Genomic DNA, 16,635 nt, shown 5'->3' with positions numbered 1-16,635 from the left:
TGGCAATGTGGTTGGCTGCAAGGCCATCCGTCATCGGTCTACCGGTACCAGGTCGCGCGCGCGAGATTGGATTTTCGCTGCTCGTTTCGCCGATGCAACTCCGGCTTGCGTAGGTTTTCAGGTGGATGCCAATTGCCCCATTCCCTTCCCCCGCCGTCCCAGCGTCGCCGCGGCCGGGGTCGGCGCCGACGTGGGTGGATGGGTAGTGCTGCTCATGACTCGGGCGGTCGTATGAAATACAGTCTCAAGGGAACCGTCGCATGATTTGCCTTTGGGAAACTGCGAAACGAATTGCTCGGCAGAGATAAATAGGTTGCGACGTCGAACCCCAACGGTCCCCGCGTCCGTCCTTTCATGAGCCGGAGAAAGCATGACGCCATTGACAAACTCACTGTGGAGATACACCCGCCCAAGTCGTTCAGGACCGGATTCCGCTTGGCGCCGCTGTTCCGCAGTAGGGAAACCATGAGCACGCCTCCCGACCGCGCCGCCCAAGATGCAGAGAAGAGGCACGCACAGGTGACAGACATGCCGGTCCGCACAGACTCCGACTTGGAGAAGAGCGGAGGCGACGGGGCCAAGGAGGACGGCCCCTCCACATCGGACGACGACCGGTCCCGTGTGGCGCAGGACGCGAACACGGACCCGAGTGCCCATCTCGGCCCTGGGCCAGACACGGCCAGCATCGCCGGCCGGGTGCTCAGCCGGGCCACCTCGAGGTCCAGCGCCACTCCCAGCCCGCCTCCCGACGGAGGCGTGGCCGCATGGATGGCCAGTGAGTTGCGCCAAGGCGTACCCCGATGAGCCTACGAGTCTGACTTGATCCACACAGTCTTCAGCGCCCACTTGGTCATTATGAACACCTGGTGAGTCTGATTCCCTTCCCGGCCGGCGCGCATTCCCGCCTGAGCCAAGCTGACAACCTGCCAGGGGCGTTGTGAACTCTTTCGGCGTCTTTCAGTCGTACTACACCACCCTCCTCTCCCGCCCGCCTTCCGACATCGCCTGGATCGGCTCCTTCGAGGTCTTCCTCCTCTTTTTCATAAGCACCTTCAGCGGCCGCCTCACCGACGCCGGCTACTTTCGCCCGCTCTTCGTCTCCGGTTTTGTCCTCGTCTCTCTCGGCATGCTCGCCACCTCCTTCTGCACGCGCTATTGGCACTTCTTCCTCGCCCAGGGCATCTGCCTGGGGTTCGGCAACGGCCTCCTGTTCTGCCCTGCGCTGTCGACGGCGTCGACCTACTTTGACAAGAGGCGAGGCCTTGCGCTGGGGTTTGTGTCGATTGGCAGTTCATCGGGCGGCCTGATCTACCCGACCATGGTGAGGCAGCTGCTTCCGTCCATTGGCTTCGGCTGGACGATCCGTTCTATTGCGTTTGTGCAGATGGGCACATTGGCCGTTGCATTCATGTTCTTGAGGCCCAGGGTGAAGCCGAGAAAGACGGGAACCATTGTTGAGTGGGCGGCATTCAAAGAGTTGGAGTACACTTTCTACGCCGCTGGGTCCTTCCTGGTATGCCGAATGGGTTTTCCCCTTTCTCTCCTCTTTGGTGTCGGTGCTGACGCAAGTCTGCGTGCGATAGAACTACCTAGGCGTTTTCTTCGCCTTCTACTACCTGGCCTCTTACACCCGAGACATCATTGGCCTGAATTACAACTCCTCCCTCAACCTCCTACTCGTTCTCAACGGCGTGGGTGTACCGGGCCGCCTCCTGCCGGGCTATATCGCCGACCGCATCGGCTCCATCAACACCCTCATACCCATGTCCCTGGTTTCCGGCCTTCTCATGTACTGCTGGGTCGCCGTTTCATCCACGGCAGGTCTATACGCCTGGACACCCTTCTACGGACTTGCAGCGAGCGGGATCCAGAGCCTGTTCCCTGCGGCGCTAAGCCAGTTGACGAGCGACCCGAGGAAGCAGGGTACGCGGATGGGCATGACGTTCACAATCGTCAGCTTTGCCGTGTTGACAGGGCCCCCGATTGCCGGGGCCATCATTTCCACCCAAGACGGGAAGTACGTCGGGGCACAGGTCTTTGCGGGAACTTGTTTGATGGCGGGCACGTGCTTTTGGGTTGCTGCGCGGATGGTGAAGACGAGAAAAGCTGGCGGGGGACTATGGTTCAAGACCTGATGAGGCGGGGAGGGGGATGGACCACAGCTATATAATTTGGCTGGTGATGTGTTCGTTTCTCGTTACGTATTGGTCGATGTAAGTACGATAATCAATTTGAACCAACGCCGTACTCTCTCGTTGTAAGTATTCCACGTTGGCCTCGATGAGGGTCTGCCTGATTCCGGTCTCCTCTTGGTTTGTCATACGTTTGTCACAGTATGGATAGGGCTCCGGGCTCCTGCACCTCGACGAGCAGAACCTCCCCGCCAATGGTAGGCAGAGTCTCGGGCGCCACGTAACACCGTCTGCCGTGCGCTGCGCCTAGGTGTTCCCGCGCCCCGTTCCGAGCTTCGAGTCTACGCGGCCGTTGCAGCAGGCCGTCGAAGCAGCCCAGGCTTCGGGCTTATCGGGCTGGGAGGGTTGCGGATGGGCAGAAAGCTGATATTCGTAGGGAGGCCAAATAAGAGCGCGATGGGACCTGGCTGGTAAAAGACATCATCCTGCCTTATGTCAATGAACGAGCTGCGACCGACGTCCAAATCCAAACACTAACAAACGGTTTATTGACGATGCTGCAGCATTATATTTGAGCATCGGTGTCGATGTCGATGCACAACAGACAATGCGGCTACCCGTTGCCAACGCAAACCGCCAATGACATCTGATGGTGGGTCTGGTTTCACCTTTTTACTTCGGAACTTGGGCACAGTTTCCCGGGCCTGGGACGCTGGTTCGGACGATGCTCTCAGGTCCGTGATGAATACTTCAAGATGCAGAGGGCCGGTAGCCACACGATGACCATGACGTTTCCGACAGGTCAACGTTCAAGTAGCACAACGTGTCGTGACGTCTATTCAGCGCTGTTCTGCTGACCGAACAGCTTCAGATGTGCTGCCCGAAGAGCAAAAGCAAACGCCATGCAGAGGGCGAAGAAGAGCGGTCTAGCATGGCGCGGGGGGAACTGAACTGATCTCGCCCAGTGGTGTTGGAGAGCCCGGTAGCCTTTGAGGGAAGTTGGGTGCGTGGATATCGTGGATATCGTGTAAGTACCCGCGGCAGTCGTTGGCATTCCGATTCGGATGTTACGCTGGCCGAGCTTCATTCCGATATCAATCAGACAGAGTAGGGATAGAACACAACGTTATAAGAAGTCAATCTTTGGCTGCCCAACATGTGCTATGGCGACGTTCCGCGCCTCCGCGCTTGTCAGTCATCCCCTTTAACCTTATCTCTCAGTTGGTTTATGCTGATCCTAAAGATAGCTAGGTAGTGCCCAGAAAGCAGATGGTTCTGCTGGAGACGAAGAAAAGCGGCACGTGACGAGGCAGAATGCTTCCGGGAAGAAGCAATAAACAACCAAAAGAGCAGTAAGATCAGGATGGGAAGGCACGACGACCTCAGTCCTCGCCTCGCCTCACCTCGCCTCGCACCTTCTCTGTCTAAGGTATCCTCCAGTTGCGTTGTACTCTCCTCCAATCCAGGCAGGTGGGACCTCGTCCGGCCGTTGCTTCCCTCTACACACTTGCACTTCCGTCCCTCACACCTTCACTTTTACCCGTGTTTTTATTTTATCTTTTTATTCCGGGGGGTTTTCTATTCTTTTTTGTTTCTTTCTATCCCCTCCCCCAGTCACAAAAGCAGACGACGCGTTCAAGTCTTCACCTGCAGCCAAGAGAGAAGAATTCAGGTGGTTTTCCACGCCATTCCTTCCTCTACTCCCTCACCCATCTGCACCTCATCGTCCTGGCCGTCCTCGTGTCTGTCTTCACCTGCAGCACTCTCAACCTAGATTGCCACTGCAGCTCCGGCAGTAAGTGTATTCGTTTCCTCTGTCCATGGAGGTTCAAGCTCATACAATCCCTTCTATCATTCTCTTTTCCTCACTTTAGTTGCGTTTGTTGTCTTCTTTCTCTTCCTTCTTTATTGTTTTTCTATATTTTCTGCAGCTCCTTTCTCTGACATGTCTTCCATGATAACAGACAACCCAGACAACAAGCAACAATGAGTACCAACAGTAACTCAGCCATGCATGCCATGGGTTCACTAGCCTCGCCCCTGAAGCGCAACGCCAGCCAAACCTTTGAGGCCAACCATGATGAGCAGGTTGACAGGCACGTGGCACTCGACCTTGGCCGTAACCCAACCGGCCCGGCTCGCTTTATCAAGAAGCCCCAGCCCAAACTCTTCTATCCTGAGGCAATGGCACGAGACGCGATGAGAGGTGAACTTGTCTACACTCCCGACCTCAAACCCATGATGGACTCCATTGTTCGCGATATGCGATCGACCAGTCAAACCGTCGGACGTCACCTGGGTTCCAACATCCACTACTCCAAAATGAAGAGCATCTTGAAGCAGAGCCAGAGAGCCATGATCACCCTGGACCGATACCTCTTATCTGAGGCCTTCATCCGGACCGACATCTGGATGACCAACCGCCTGCAAGAGTTCTTTAAGCTGGTCCACTTGTATGGTCTGGAGAGGGAGTTCCGCGATGAGTACTGGGAGAAGAACCAGCAGTCTCACCCATCCAAGATCCAGAAGCTCTACGACTCCATCGAGCGGCCTCTCACCCATTCCGCCTTGGACGAAGCACTTGCTGATCAGATTACAAACTGGGCAAAGGACATCATGAGTCGTTCCGTTTACGTCCCTCGAGCCGACCACCCTATCATCCGCAGCGCTGTCGCCATCATGAACATGGCGGAGCAGCAGCCAGACATGCTCCAAGAGACTCCTAAGCGTGTCGCCCAGATCTGGGCTGCCTGGTGCCTCGCACGCGACAAATGCTGGGCTGAGACCACGTACCTCGCTGCCATCATCCTGGATCGCGGAGCCAAGAACCAGATGGTGGCCAAGTGCTTCCGCCGCGAGAACAGCGCCTTGCTGAACCTGGTTGATAAAGGCTACGACGAAGAGGCTTGCCGTCGTTGGCAAGACATGCACGGCAAGTGCCACGTCATCCCCATGCCCGAGTTGCTCTCACGCCCCGTTGTTGCGAGCCTCCTCCGTGCCTCTCCCTCATCCCTGAGCCTGCAAAGGACCTTTTCTTCTGCCTCGCAGCTTCAGAAGACTGCCCGCATGGCCAAGAAGACAGGCAAAACCCTCACCAAAGTAGTTCCCTCCAAGGTCAAGGAGCTTGGCTCGTCATCCAAGCACCAACTCTCTCCTATCCGGCCGTCATCTGGCCAGCATAGCCCCTCCATTCGCAGATTGAGCGATGTCGACTCCACCTCACGATACCGTACCCCGGCAGACATGGTTCGGCATCTTCAAATCCATGGCGATTCCCGTCCCAAAAAAGGCCACAACGAAGAGATGGAGCGGCGTCCGTCCGAGTACAGCAAGAAGCCTGACCACCCCGAGGCGGATCAGCCTCGGACCAAAAAGCGCAAGACCACCACCACCCCTTCGAGCCCCGTCAGCCCCCTTCGACTACAACGTGAGATCCGACATGGCGCAAGTCCCGCTCCGTCTCCAGCGACCCCAATCGCTCCCGCCGCGGCCGCCGGTTCCACCACTCCCATTCCAGCTGCTGTGCCCAGTCCCGCTCTTATTCCTTCCAAGGCCCCTTTGGACATGGCTCCAATTCCTGTGGCTGCAATGTCGGCACCCGCCCCCATGGCTGCAACGTCGGCATCCACCCCCATGACTACGATGTTGGCGCCCATCCCCGTGGCTACAATGTCAGCGCCTCCTCCGACGCCTACCGATCCAACCAGTCAATGGAGCAACCAGCCGGTCAGCGCCGATGATATCGCCACTTTAGTCGCCATGAAGCTCCGCAGCGGCCCCTCTGGCCTCCCTTTCACTAGTCAGCCCGTCGCCACCAAGGCGGAGTACGAATCCATCGAGGAGACCTGGACAAAACTTGAGGCCCGTCTTGAGAAGAAGATTTCCCCTTTGATTCGACAACTTGATAGCCTAACTAGCGAAGTCAAAGCTCTCGGCGACAAGCAAACGGCACTTGAGCAGACCCTCGCAAAGCATGCCGATGACCAGCACAAGTCTCAGGACAAGCAGGTCGCTCATGACGAGAACATAACGAAGAAGGTGGAAACCCTCACCCAGCTCATCGACGACCAGCAGACTGCTTTGAAGCAGGCTGTTATCAAGATGGACGATCAGTACATTGCCGTCAACAAAAGGCAGACCGCCTTTGAGCAGACCATTACCGACCAGGTGGACAGCCTGTCTCAACTGGTTCGGACATTACAGAAGGACAAAGAGGAACTCAAAGCCAGGGTCGAGCGAGGGCAGAAGAAGCGCCGCAGATCTCCGGTGAACGATAAGACAGCAGACTCCATCACTTGCGCCCCCTTTGGGGAGGTGGCGTCCGCTGCCGGAAGCAAGTGCGACTAAGTTGTTAGTCGTCCATCGTACTTCCGTCCACTTCATACGAAGCATGTGATATCTAATGAAGAACAGTGCAGAGCAGGCAAAAAAAGGGGGTAAAAAGAGAGTGCCTGCAGGGCGACTCGGAACGAGTAAGATGACGATCGTGCACAACGGCGATGATTGGAACTGTAAGCGCCAAAGATGAAGGCGACTGCCACATGCGGATGGTATGACGGTTGATAAGGAAAGTCACCGGTCACCGAGAAGACGGATAGATATCACGATTGCAAGACTTGAACTACCACACTGCCGTCAATGAAAGGGTGGTATGGTGCATATACCGAACGAAACGGCTGGATATACCCGGGCGGCACTAAATTGGAGAGAGGATCGCGAGGCAAAAGGGAAAGCCGGGGAAGGATACACCCGCAAAAAAAAAAAAAAAAAAAAAAAAAAAAGAAAGAAAGAAAGAAAGCAGGAGAAAAATATGTCATGATAGTCGGGTGTCAGGGCAAGGGGGTGCACATGGCGGATTTGGAATTTGTTGTGGCCCGTCGGGCAAATGGCGTTTGGACGGAATGGGCCCAAGTTGTAGGAACGCATGGAACGTAGCCTTCGGTCCTGATGAATTTGTAGAATAGAACAGTGTCCGTCAAGACACGTACACACACAAACACAGAAAGCCAGACAAACAAACGAGCGATGCCTCTCAATCCACGGCTTCGCACGTATATCCTTGTGGCCCCCCCCCCCCCCCCCACATGCGCTGCGCATAGTGCTTTCCGGAGCTGCTCTACACCCGTCTCTACAGTCCCGTTCGTTTCCCCGGGCTAAACAGTCATCGTCATGACGGAAACATCGCCATCTACAAACCCCGCCCCCTTGTTGGTTCCTCAACGGGCCTTGATGAGACAACCAGGGAAAGGGGGGAGGGAAGAGGGAAGGGTTGTTAGGATCATGTACTCGAGACCACAAACACATTGGAAGCTACACACTCAAGGATCTGGGCCCATGTGCTCAAAATAGTTCAATTGCCCATCGGGTGCTGTTGTATTCCCGCTTGGCGGCCATGTCATGGGCCCAACTGAGCGACTGCTATCTACATATCACGCTCCAGCTACCCCGATGTCAAAGTTGGAAAGCATCATATCATCAAGTGAAATTGGTATCTCAGAGAAGTTTACATCACGATCTGGACACTTTGTTAGCAACAGTCTCGTCGGTAGCCAAACAAATCTACTCACGCAGTCCGACTCGTCCTTGCCCTTGGGGATGCCCATCGCCTCAAACGTCGCAGGTCCTTGGCCTGTCGGTGGTTTCTTCGCGGGCACCGATTGGGCGCTAGGAGCAGGGCTGGGCTGCTGCTGGGGTCGCGGCTGCGATGATGGCGGCGCGCTGCCAGTACGACCGGGTTGATCGGTAAGGTCTGGCCGGTTGGGGAAAGGTCTGGGCGCACCAGCCGGTCCAGGACCGGCTTGGGGGCGCGGATGGCCCGATGGGTTAAGCGGCATTGATTCGACACGCGAAGGCGCCGCCCCCCCACCGCCTCTGCCATATCCTCCGTACTGCTCGGGGGGGATAGACGATGTTCTCTGTCCATAGCCTCCAGGCTGCGCCGGCAATGGGGAAGGCTGGCCGTAATCGCCCGGCCCGTAGCTGCCCGGTTGGAACGGCGGTGAGGGTTGTGGTTTGGCATACGGGTTCTGTTTGGCAAGCTTGTTCGCGGCAGGTTTGGAGGGAAGGCCACCCGAGGTGGGGAACGGCTGTGCTGTGGACAGACTGGGTGCGGGCCCGGGGCTGGGCTGACGATATCCGGAGGGAGGTCCGACTGACACACGGCCGCGCGGGTCGGCGCCGGCGGGGGGAACCATGTTGCCCATTGACTGCGAAGGACGAATGTTGCCTGCGGGTCCCGGAGGGGGAGGGCCGCCAGGTCCGGTGCGAATTCCAAATGCGCTCCCTGGTCGATCCGAGTGGGGGCCGGCTGGGGGACGGCCGCCGGTGTGGTAGTGAGGAGAAAGCTGAGGTCCAGATCCCCGAGCATGGAGATCGTCTTCGGGATAGGGTGCCGTCGACTTGGGTCTGTTGAGATTGAGCGGCGCGGGCCTATCATCTTCGGGGTAGGGGGCGGCGGACTTGGGACGAACAGCCAAGTTGCCGTCGAGATTGACGGTGAATGCCGATGGTCTGTTGTTGCCCATACTAGTGGGCCGGGAGGGATCGGGATAATCGACGGGTTCATGCCCGGGAGACGGGTGTACCCTCGGAGACGGATGAGGCGACGTCTTGGCCGAACCACCCGGATATCCGGGGTGTACATCGGTGGGAGTGACAGGGGTGCTCTCCGAGACAGTCGGCATGGCGTTTGGCGTCTTGAAACGGTCAGGTCGCTTGCCGCGCTGAGATCCGTGTTGCGACTTGATTCTCGTGAGCGTAGTGGTCTCGTGGTCGGCCTTGGTCAGACTCCTCTCGTGGTCCAAGGCATCGATGCGGCCTCTGGCATCCTTGTTGCCGTGGTCGGCGGCGGCTTCGTACCAGAATCTGGCTTGACGCAAGTCCTTGGGCACGTGAACACCAATTTCGTAGTAGTAGCCCATGGCGAACTCGCCGGTCGGCAACTTTGCATTGGCGGCGTCCTGGGCATACTTGAACGCAAGCTGCTCGTTCTTGTTGAAGATGCCCTCGTATCCGAACAGGAACCATCTGCTGACACCAAGCGCGGCCTCAGGCTGACCCTGTTGGGCTGCGAGGCCGTAGTAGTGGAGCGAGTAGGCGGGGTTGAAGTCACATCCAAGCTGGCAGAGCTCGTAGGCCTGGCCGATCTTCAACTGGGCCTTGGCGAATCCGAGGTAGGCGGCCTTTTCAATGTACATTTTGGCCAACACCAAGTCCACGGGAAGCAAGGCCTCGGGGATGTCAATGTCTGGAAGGTCCTTGGCAAGGAGCATGCCGTAGACGTAGGACCCCTGAGGCGCATCCTCGTCCGCGAGGTCAGCAGCTTCCCTAATGAGGTCCAAGCCGCGCTGGTAGTCCTTCGGATGGCCGTGCTGGCCGAGCAGATTCATCATGCCCAGGCGGTACATAGCCGCCGAGTCTTTGAGTCGCACGCCGAGGTAGTAGTGCTCGACGGCTTTGTTGTAGTCGTTCGAGTTCTCGAACAACATGCCCAGGCGATACTCTGCACGGGCGTAGCCCAGCTCCGCCGCCCGCTGGTACTTTGTGTAGGCATCTCGTTTGTCCGGGCGGCAACCAAACTTGCCAAACTCGAGCCATTTGGCCTTTATGAAGAGGGCCTCGGGGTGTTCTTGGCCCACCAGGTAGTTGACGATATTGATCGCGTCGGTACGCAACTCGTGTTCGACTTTTGGTGTCTGGCGGCCGCTTTCCGGGTCTCTGGCTCTGGCTTCCATGATGATCTCGGCCCACGCCAAAGTGTCACGGGCCCACGACAGCTGCATGGAGACGTTGTTAGAGTGCAGGACATGTTCGCGGGCATTCCACAAGATCTCCTCCTTTTCCTCGTCCGTCGGGGGAATGTTGTCGCCCTTGACCTTGGGGAAGGGGGAGAAGGAGGGCGCCGCGGTGGGCCGCATCTTATGGTGGTTGCCGCTCGCGCTGTTGTCGTGGAAGGGTCTATAGGGATCGGAGGAAGATGGGCCGCCGGTGGGTGCGTTGGCGCCTCCCTTCGGTGGCAAAGCTGGCGCGCCAGAGACGGCGGGCTTGAGGACCGACGACAGGGACGGCTCTCGGCCGTGGCGGTTGGTGATGTTGGAGGGGTTCCGGTTCGGATCGACTTCGCGGGCTTCAAGTTCCATGCGCTGAAGGTCGTTTTGCATGTTCTGCGGGATCTGAGGCGTCACACTGAAGAAAATGGACAGTCAGCAAAGGTTATTGGGCCACGGGGGGGAGTGAAAGAAAGGGCTGAACAAAGAGAGGATGAGCGCCAAGAAACGGCCCCATCTCCAGATCCAGCGAGCGGGAAAGGAGGGACCCATGAGCGATCCGTCGGGATTAAAATGAGGGAATAGGCGTACCGCTGAGGCAAAGGTGCAACGACCTCGGGCATGTAATAATCATCGAACCCTCCGGGGACGAAGGTCGCGCCGAATTGTGACATGTCTTCGGTTGTGCTTTTGGGCTGAAGTGCAGCTGCATAAATAGGAGGTTTATCCGTCAGCGGGGGTTGAACGGAATGACGTTTGGGTTGGAGCCACAGTCAGCTCTTCCTTTCTTTTCTCCCTCCTTCCGGGTATGGGTATGGCGCAAAGTCAGAATTACTTTGCGTATTGCTGGCAGGGCGCTAGCCACCGTCTGGAGTCCCCCGGAAAGAGAACTGCTGTTGGTGGTGCTGCTGGTGCTGCTGTTTGTCGGCTAACTTGTCTGTTCTGCAATACCCCGGGCGAGGGCAGATGAGAAGTCTTGTCCTCCTGAGTGGGGGAAATTTGGCACCGAACAAAAGAAGGGAAGGAAAAAAAAAAGTAAAATTATCACGGCTGGGCTGATGTCGGAAAGAACTTGGAGGAGTTCCAGTGATGTGATGCGTCTCTCGTTCTCAAGTTGCTGTCTCTGCTTTCACTTGCTTTCTGTCTCGAACCGAAGAGCGAAGGCGGCCGGAAGCGGGGAGTGGAGAGTCCAGGTCGAAGCTCAAAGCATCTAGGAATCTCGACGGCGGGCCCTTTCTTTTAGCGTGCAGAAGAAGTGGTTGCCCGTCCCCTATTTTTTCCCTCATATTCACCCAAACCTGCTGGTGAAACATGGAAAGAGCCCGTTATACTGCGCTCCCTTTATTACCCTTACCCCCCTCATCGCCCAGGAGCGGGACTGACTGGGCAGGGGAGTTTTAGTGTCAAGAATGAGGGGTCGTTGGTCTCGCTATCGGAAATGCTGCTCCACCGCTCCAAGCCGCAGCACCGGCGCCAGAACGCTGCGGCACAGCTGACAAGTGGATGGGCAGCAAGCCACGGTTGTCTTGGGAGAAGTGCTTTTTCCCCTTGTTTTCTTTTGGAATCAAAGCTGGAATCAAAGCTGGCGTTGATGCTGGCTTGGTGAAAGGGCACCGAGCAGTACTTGGTCCGTCTGATGGTGGATAGAGCAGGGACCAGGCTGATGTCAAGGGCCAGGTACAAAAAGGTAAGCGACCGAGAGTGCCGGGGTGAGCCATGTAAGACAACTTCAAGCGTGCGTGTGTGTGTGGAATGCTTTATTAAGCCGACTTTCCAGCGTCAGCGTCGTCCATTTCGTCAGTGACAAGGATTGCTCGTCCGTTGAACATAGATAGCATGTTCGCGACAGCGGGAGTCCAGTCCAGACAGTAGCAGGAGGTACACATGTGGTTGAGCAATCGCAAACAGAACTTGAGTGCGACAGCGACTGCGCGAGGTTGCAGACACAGCAGTGGTGATGCTCCAGAGAGGTTGTGGCATGTGCACATGGCATTCCATCCAGCATATCCGGCGAGACAAGCCGCGTCTATGTACTTTGGGTACACATATTTCGCTTGCCACATGCCACCGCCACCTACAGCCACGACATGCAGGCGGGATATTGGTTGGCGAAGAAAGGGCAGACCGTCCAGAGCAGACCAGCGCAGGAGCAGCGATAACGGCAACAGCACCAGCACCAGCAATTCCGGTTCGGGGGTCCGTTGGGCTTGATGGAAATGAGACGGTCCGCACGAAAGGATTTGGAGACCAAGGGGACGGGTACAAACTAGGAGGCCCAACTAACAATGAGCTGCTTGTCCCCAAACCCAAAGACGATTTTGGTCAGAAGCTTGTGTCTGTGTCGGGCGCTGTGGTTGGTTCCCGAATAGGCAATGCAGTTCAGATGCAGTGGCAGCGGTAGCGTCACTGCCCGCGGCACTCCTCGTGCCGGTGGTTGTGCTTCCTCATCTCGTGTGTTTGATTGTCGAAGGTGCTATTGGGCGGAGCAGCAAGGTTTTCGGGGTCTCGGATCGGGAAAGATGACGATGGAGCCGAGTTTATGGCGGAGCAAAAGTCAGCTGCAAGTCATCCGTAGAAGAAAGTGTCGCATGCCGGGTCGCGTGGACGCAGGTCGGAACTATGTTGGGGATGATGGCTTTAGAGGAGTCGAGACAGACGATGATCACGGCCGGTTATGAGGACACGATAGAGGATGGATATGGCAGCAAATTGGGTCGGCCGATTGCTGAATAGGATGGGAAAAAAGAAGAAGAAGAAAAGGAGACGAGACGAGGTCCCTCAAATCGCACCTTCTAACGACTTCCTTTGCCATGATAAAAAAGGCAAGTCCTTTCCGTCCTTTCCTTTCCTTCCGTCCGTGTACCTGTCCTTGTGTCCTTGTGAACGTCCTTTCTTCCTTCCTATCTATGGCATCCCTGCCCTGAGTTCTTCCCCAGTGTCCCTCATCGTCCCTTCCTTCTCCCCTATGCATCCCAGAAAACGAAGTAGAAGCAACCCGCATCTGAATGGACGAGACGACGACAACGACGACTACAATAATGGCCATTGGACGCTGTGGCCAATCGATTTCGAGGGTGTAAGGTAGCAGATCTCAATCGAACAATATCCATCAGGATCAGGTGAATGCCATCCACAGACGAGCAAGTGACTGGCTGTCTCTTGCACCCCGCGACAGACACGCTCGCATGCATATCCCGTCCAAAGTTGACCCCGCCTTGCATACCTTATATCGTACTATGCTTGGGGGTATTTAGTAGTAGTTACGCCTGTAAATCGTATATCGTATGTAATCGTGCATGTACGCAGCCCGCCTGCTCAGCCACAATGTCACCGGGGCAGGCTCCTGTTTCCAAACATAGAAACACCCTTCAGCCCCGTTCATTCATTCATTCATTCATTGCGTATTGGGGGGCAGACAGATCGCAATCGGAATCGCCCGCTTTTTTTTTCTTTTTTCTTTCTCTCATGCATGAATATACAGTATACCATGATACAGTACCTACCTCTTGCTATAATGCTTCGCTCCATTCTGTCAACCCTTTGTTTGGCCCAGCTGCAAACGCCCCAGAGCCTGACACAGTGGCCATCATCCGATCCAGTCGATCCCACCTCCTCATCCCATCTCAGCCCAGCTTAATCCATCCACCCAGGCAGACGGAGCGGCCTCGTCCTCCCGGGCTGTGCCCTGTACTCGTCATATCATATCGCCGCGAGCCCACAGATGTCAAAGTCTAACCCTGAAGGCTTGGCAGATGCTGAGCCCTATTGCCAAGACTGGACGACCCTGTTTCGTTCGGGCGACGACGCCCTAAACCCCCCTGTGTCTTCGCCCCAGCCACGCCCAATTTGTGACAGTCCAGCCCAGCCCAGGCCCTTACTCGGCGTTGCCTTCTCGTTTCCAACGACTTCACAGCGACTGACGGCAGACCAATGACGGAACAAAGGCCCTTGACCAAGTTTGACCGCTTCCGAAGACGATGCCGAACGGACCGGAAGTCGCATATGCTTGTATCCATATCTTGCTGGGATTCTACCAGAGGCATCCGAGACGAGCTCCCATGGCCAAGACCAATGTAAAGTAAATTCCTCCTACATGCATTCCAAAAAAAAAAAAAAAAAAAAAAAAAAAAAATCAAAAAAACTAAAAAAAAAAAAACTAAAATAGCTTCCAGAACAATGAGTATAACGCCACATGTCGTAAACGCAATTCACGACATGAACCAAGTTGCGTTCATTATACTCTGCAGATCTATCACGTGAAATGCATGCTATTCCGACCTCAAACCATTCAAAGCCCATCATCCGTATTCCCCGTGGTCTACGCGCTCTGTCCTGTGGCAGCGCTTCGCGGCTCGTTGTACGAACAAAGGATATTGCTGACGTCAACCTCTCTGGCCCAAAGTCAACCCTGACAGCTGCTTAGTTGTAACTGACGAGGTAGGTCCCCAGGTCGCTGAGGTTAAAAAGACGCTCATCCAGAATCTTGACCGCAGCGACGTTGAAGCGCTCTGACTGCCCAGCCAGGCAAGAGCACTGTCTTAATAACAACCTTCCGTCCCGCATGTTCTCGAGGCAGAAGACAACTCGGATGCGTAATTGACTTACAGAGCAGATGTCGAGTTTTCAAGCTCTCAAGAGGTGACTCTCGGTTTCAAAAAAATCGGCCGATTTGGCGATTTATTTGCACAAGCTTCCGCGAAATTGTGCAGGCACAGGAAGTCCCGTAAGTCTTAATCGTAACGTCAGAACAAGTGACACATTGCCAGAGGGAGGCAGCAAGACGAAAGGGCATTATCGGCCTTGTAGCAGCGCGCGTTCTAGATAGTAAGCGTTCGGAGGACCAGTTCTCAAACATGTTGAGCTATCTTATCCAGATATCTGTGCCTCCCTTGGCAGCTCGAAACCTTATGAGACAACTGCATCGAGTCGGCACGCCCGAGCAGAAGTCCATCACACTCGTCCATCACCGGAATTGAAAACGGCTTACCAGCAATGTGGCACGAAGCTACAGCTTAGAATTCCATGGTGGTTTATTGCATTTCCAATGAGTGGAGTGGAGTGTAAGATGGAGCCAGCATGTCCGTCTTTACTTCACAGCCGTTGCGGCATCGGAACTGAAGTCCCGATTGCCCATCCAAAGTGAGCCGAACAGCTGGCCCAAATTGCCCAAAAGTCTCGAAATCGTACTCTACTTCTGCCATCTTTTTTATTATTATTCTACGGTGTGCCGGAAGGTGGCCTTCATATCCGTACATTCAGCTGAGTTAATAGTAATCTGGCAGGAACCGAAGAGAGTACTATGTGGACCCCGGCGACGTCGGCCTCCGTTATCACCGCGACACGTGACCTTATTTCTTACTCAGCAGGCCGGCTGCATTCAACCACAGTGACCAGCTCTTCAGGCAGCTCCAGACAAACTAGGCCCAGAAAACGCTAGCGCCTCGGTGGGAAAGGGCCCCGGCACGGACCTTGCCAGCTTGACGGCACCTTTCGTCAGCCTCTCAGCCTGCTGAGCCAAACGCCCAAAGCGACGAACCCAGCCAGTACCTTTTGGACACTCACGATCAACATCACACCCATCGACTTCGCCATACCTGCCCCCCACCCCTTCCGTAACATCAGTCGTCCGATCCTTCTCTCCAGAAGAGTACCGCATATAATCGATAAATCCCCTACTGGGACCCGACAACTCTCGACGCTTCATCCCCCGCCGCCACCAGAGCTCCCACCACACGTACACCCCGCAGCAGCAAGCCCAAAAATGGCCGAACGCAACCTCCAACAGGTCCTCACCCAGCTCCGCGGAAAGGGCTCCTCCCTCCCCTACGCAGAGTCTTCCGCCCTCCTCTCCAAAGCCAAGCTTCACCTCCTCCAGCTCAACGCCCTCACCCCGTCCTCTGCCACCGCACAGCAGCAGACGTCCCCCCAGCTCCTCGCCCTCGCGCGTGAGACGTACGAGCACGGCGCCCTCGCCTCCATCCGCGCAAAGAACCCAGACGCCTTCACCCGCTACGTCCAGCAGCTCCAGCCCTTCTATGAGCTCCCCTCTAACCTGCTCCCGCCCAACCTGCCCGACCGCAACAAGGTTACCGGCCTGTACCTGCTCCTCCTCCTCACCCAGGGCCGCTATGCCGAGTTCCACTCGGAGCTCGAGAGCCTCGCTAACCGCGAGGGCGGCGGCGATAGCAGTGCTGTTGAGAGCGACAAGTTCCTCGGCTACCCCATCCGTCTCGAGAGGTGGCTGATGGAGGGGAGCTACGACCGCGTGTGGAACGCCCTCAAGAGCCGCGAGGTGCCCAGCGAGGAGTACGGAGTCTTCTCAGAGGTATGCTAGTCATCCAGCCCGTTATAGCCCTCCCTCAGTGCGGTCGGAAGCTAACCAACCTACCCTCAGATTCTCACCTTCCAAATCCGCTCCGAGATCGCCTCCAGCAGCGAGCGCGCCTACCCAAGCCTGCCCATCAGCTCCGCAAAGTCCCTCCTCTTCCTCGACTCGGAGGGCGACGTCATCTCTTTTGCCCAGCAACGCGGTTGGATTTTGAAGGACGGCCAGATCTTCTTCCCCGATACCGCGGAGGGCGTCGCCGCCGAGGACGGCACCACCGATAAGGAGATGAGCCAGATGGTGATAGAAAACACTCTCGGGTACGCAAGGGAACTGGAGACCATTGTGTAAAGATTGTGTAGAGAGAGGGGGGGTGAGAGAGAGAGACAGAGACATCGACAGAGACGGGGCG

At 56.2% G+C, this 16,635-nt stretch overlaps 4 protein-coding genes across 4 annotated transcripts; 3 read left to right on the top strand and 1 right to left on the bottom strand.

The window, feature by feature from the left end:
- Positions 1-465: 465 nt before the first annotated feature.
- On the top strand, positions 466-2,135 carry LY79DRAFT_520010 (major facilitator superfamily transporter; the record flags this gene model as incomplete). The annotated part of the gene is made up of 4 exons (XM_060555194.1): positions 466-775; positions 833-866; positions 931-1,513; positions 1,584-2,135. 4 exons carry the CDS (start codon positions 466-468, stop codon positions 2,133-2,135), a joined length of 1,479 nt encoding a protein of 492 aa, XP_060411852.1.
- Positions 2,136-4,142: 2,007 nt separating this feature from the next.
- Positions 4,143-6,479, top strand: LY79DRAFT_591964 (uncharacterized protein; the record flags this gene model as incomplete). Its single annotated transcript, XM_060561356.1, has 1 exon — positions 4,143-6,479. The coding sequence occupies one exon, from the start codon at positions 4,143-4,145 to the stop codon at positions 6,477-6,479; it is 2,337 nt and encodes a 778-aa protein (XP_060411851.1).
- Positions 6,480-7,635: 1,156 nt separating this feature from the next.
- Positions 7,636-10,572, bottom strand: LY79DRAFT_671547 (uncharacterized protein; the record flags this gene model as incomplete). The annotated part of the gene is made up of 3 exons (XM_060563925.1): positions 7,636-7,647; positions 7,700-10,316; positions 10,490-10,572. The coding sequence occupies 3 exons, from the start codon at positions 10,570-10,572 to the stop codon at positions 7,636-7,638; spliced, it is 2,712 nt and encodes a 903-aa protein (XP_060411850.1).
- A 5,087-nt stretch (positions 10,573-15,659) lies between these two features.
- On the top strand, positions 15,660-16,574 carry LY79DRAFT_591962 (GANP/Nin1/mts3/eIF-3 p25 family protein; the record flags this gene model as incomplete). Its single annotated transcript, XM_060561355.1, has 2 exons — positions 15,660-16,223; positions 16,293-16,574. The coding sequence occupies 2 exons, from the start codon at positions 15,660-15,662 to the stop codon at positions 16,572-16,574; spliced, it is 846 nt and encodes a 281-aa protein (XP_060411849.1).
- Positions 16,575-16,635: the final 61 nt, after the last annotated feature.

Source organism: Colletotrichum navitas (genome assembly GCF_030913465.1).
Source record: "Colletotrichum navitas strain CBS 125086 chromosome Unknown LY79scaffold_51, whole genome shotgun sequence".
NCBI lineage: Eukaryota > Fungi > Ascomycota > Sordariomycetes > Glomerellales > Glomerellaceae > Colletotrichum > Colletotrichum navitas.
This window is presented reverse-complemented; position numbering and strand designations above follow the sequence as displayed.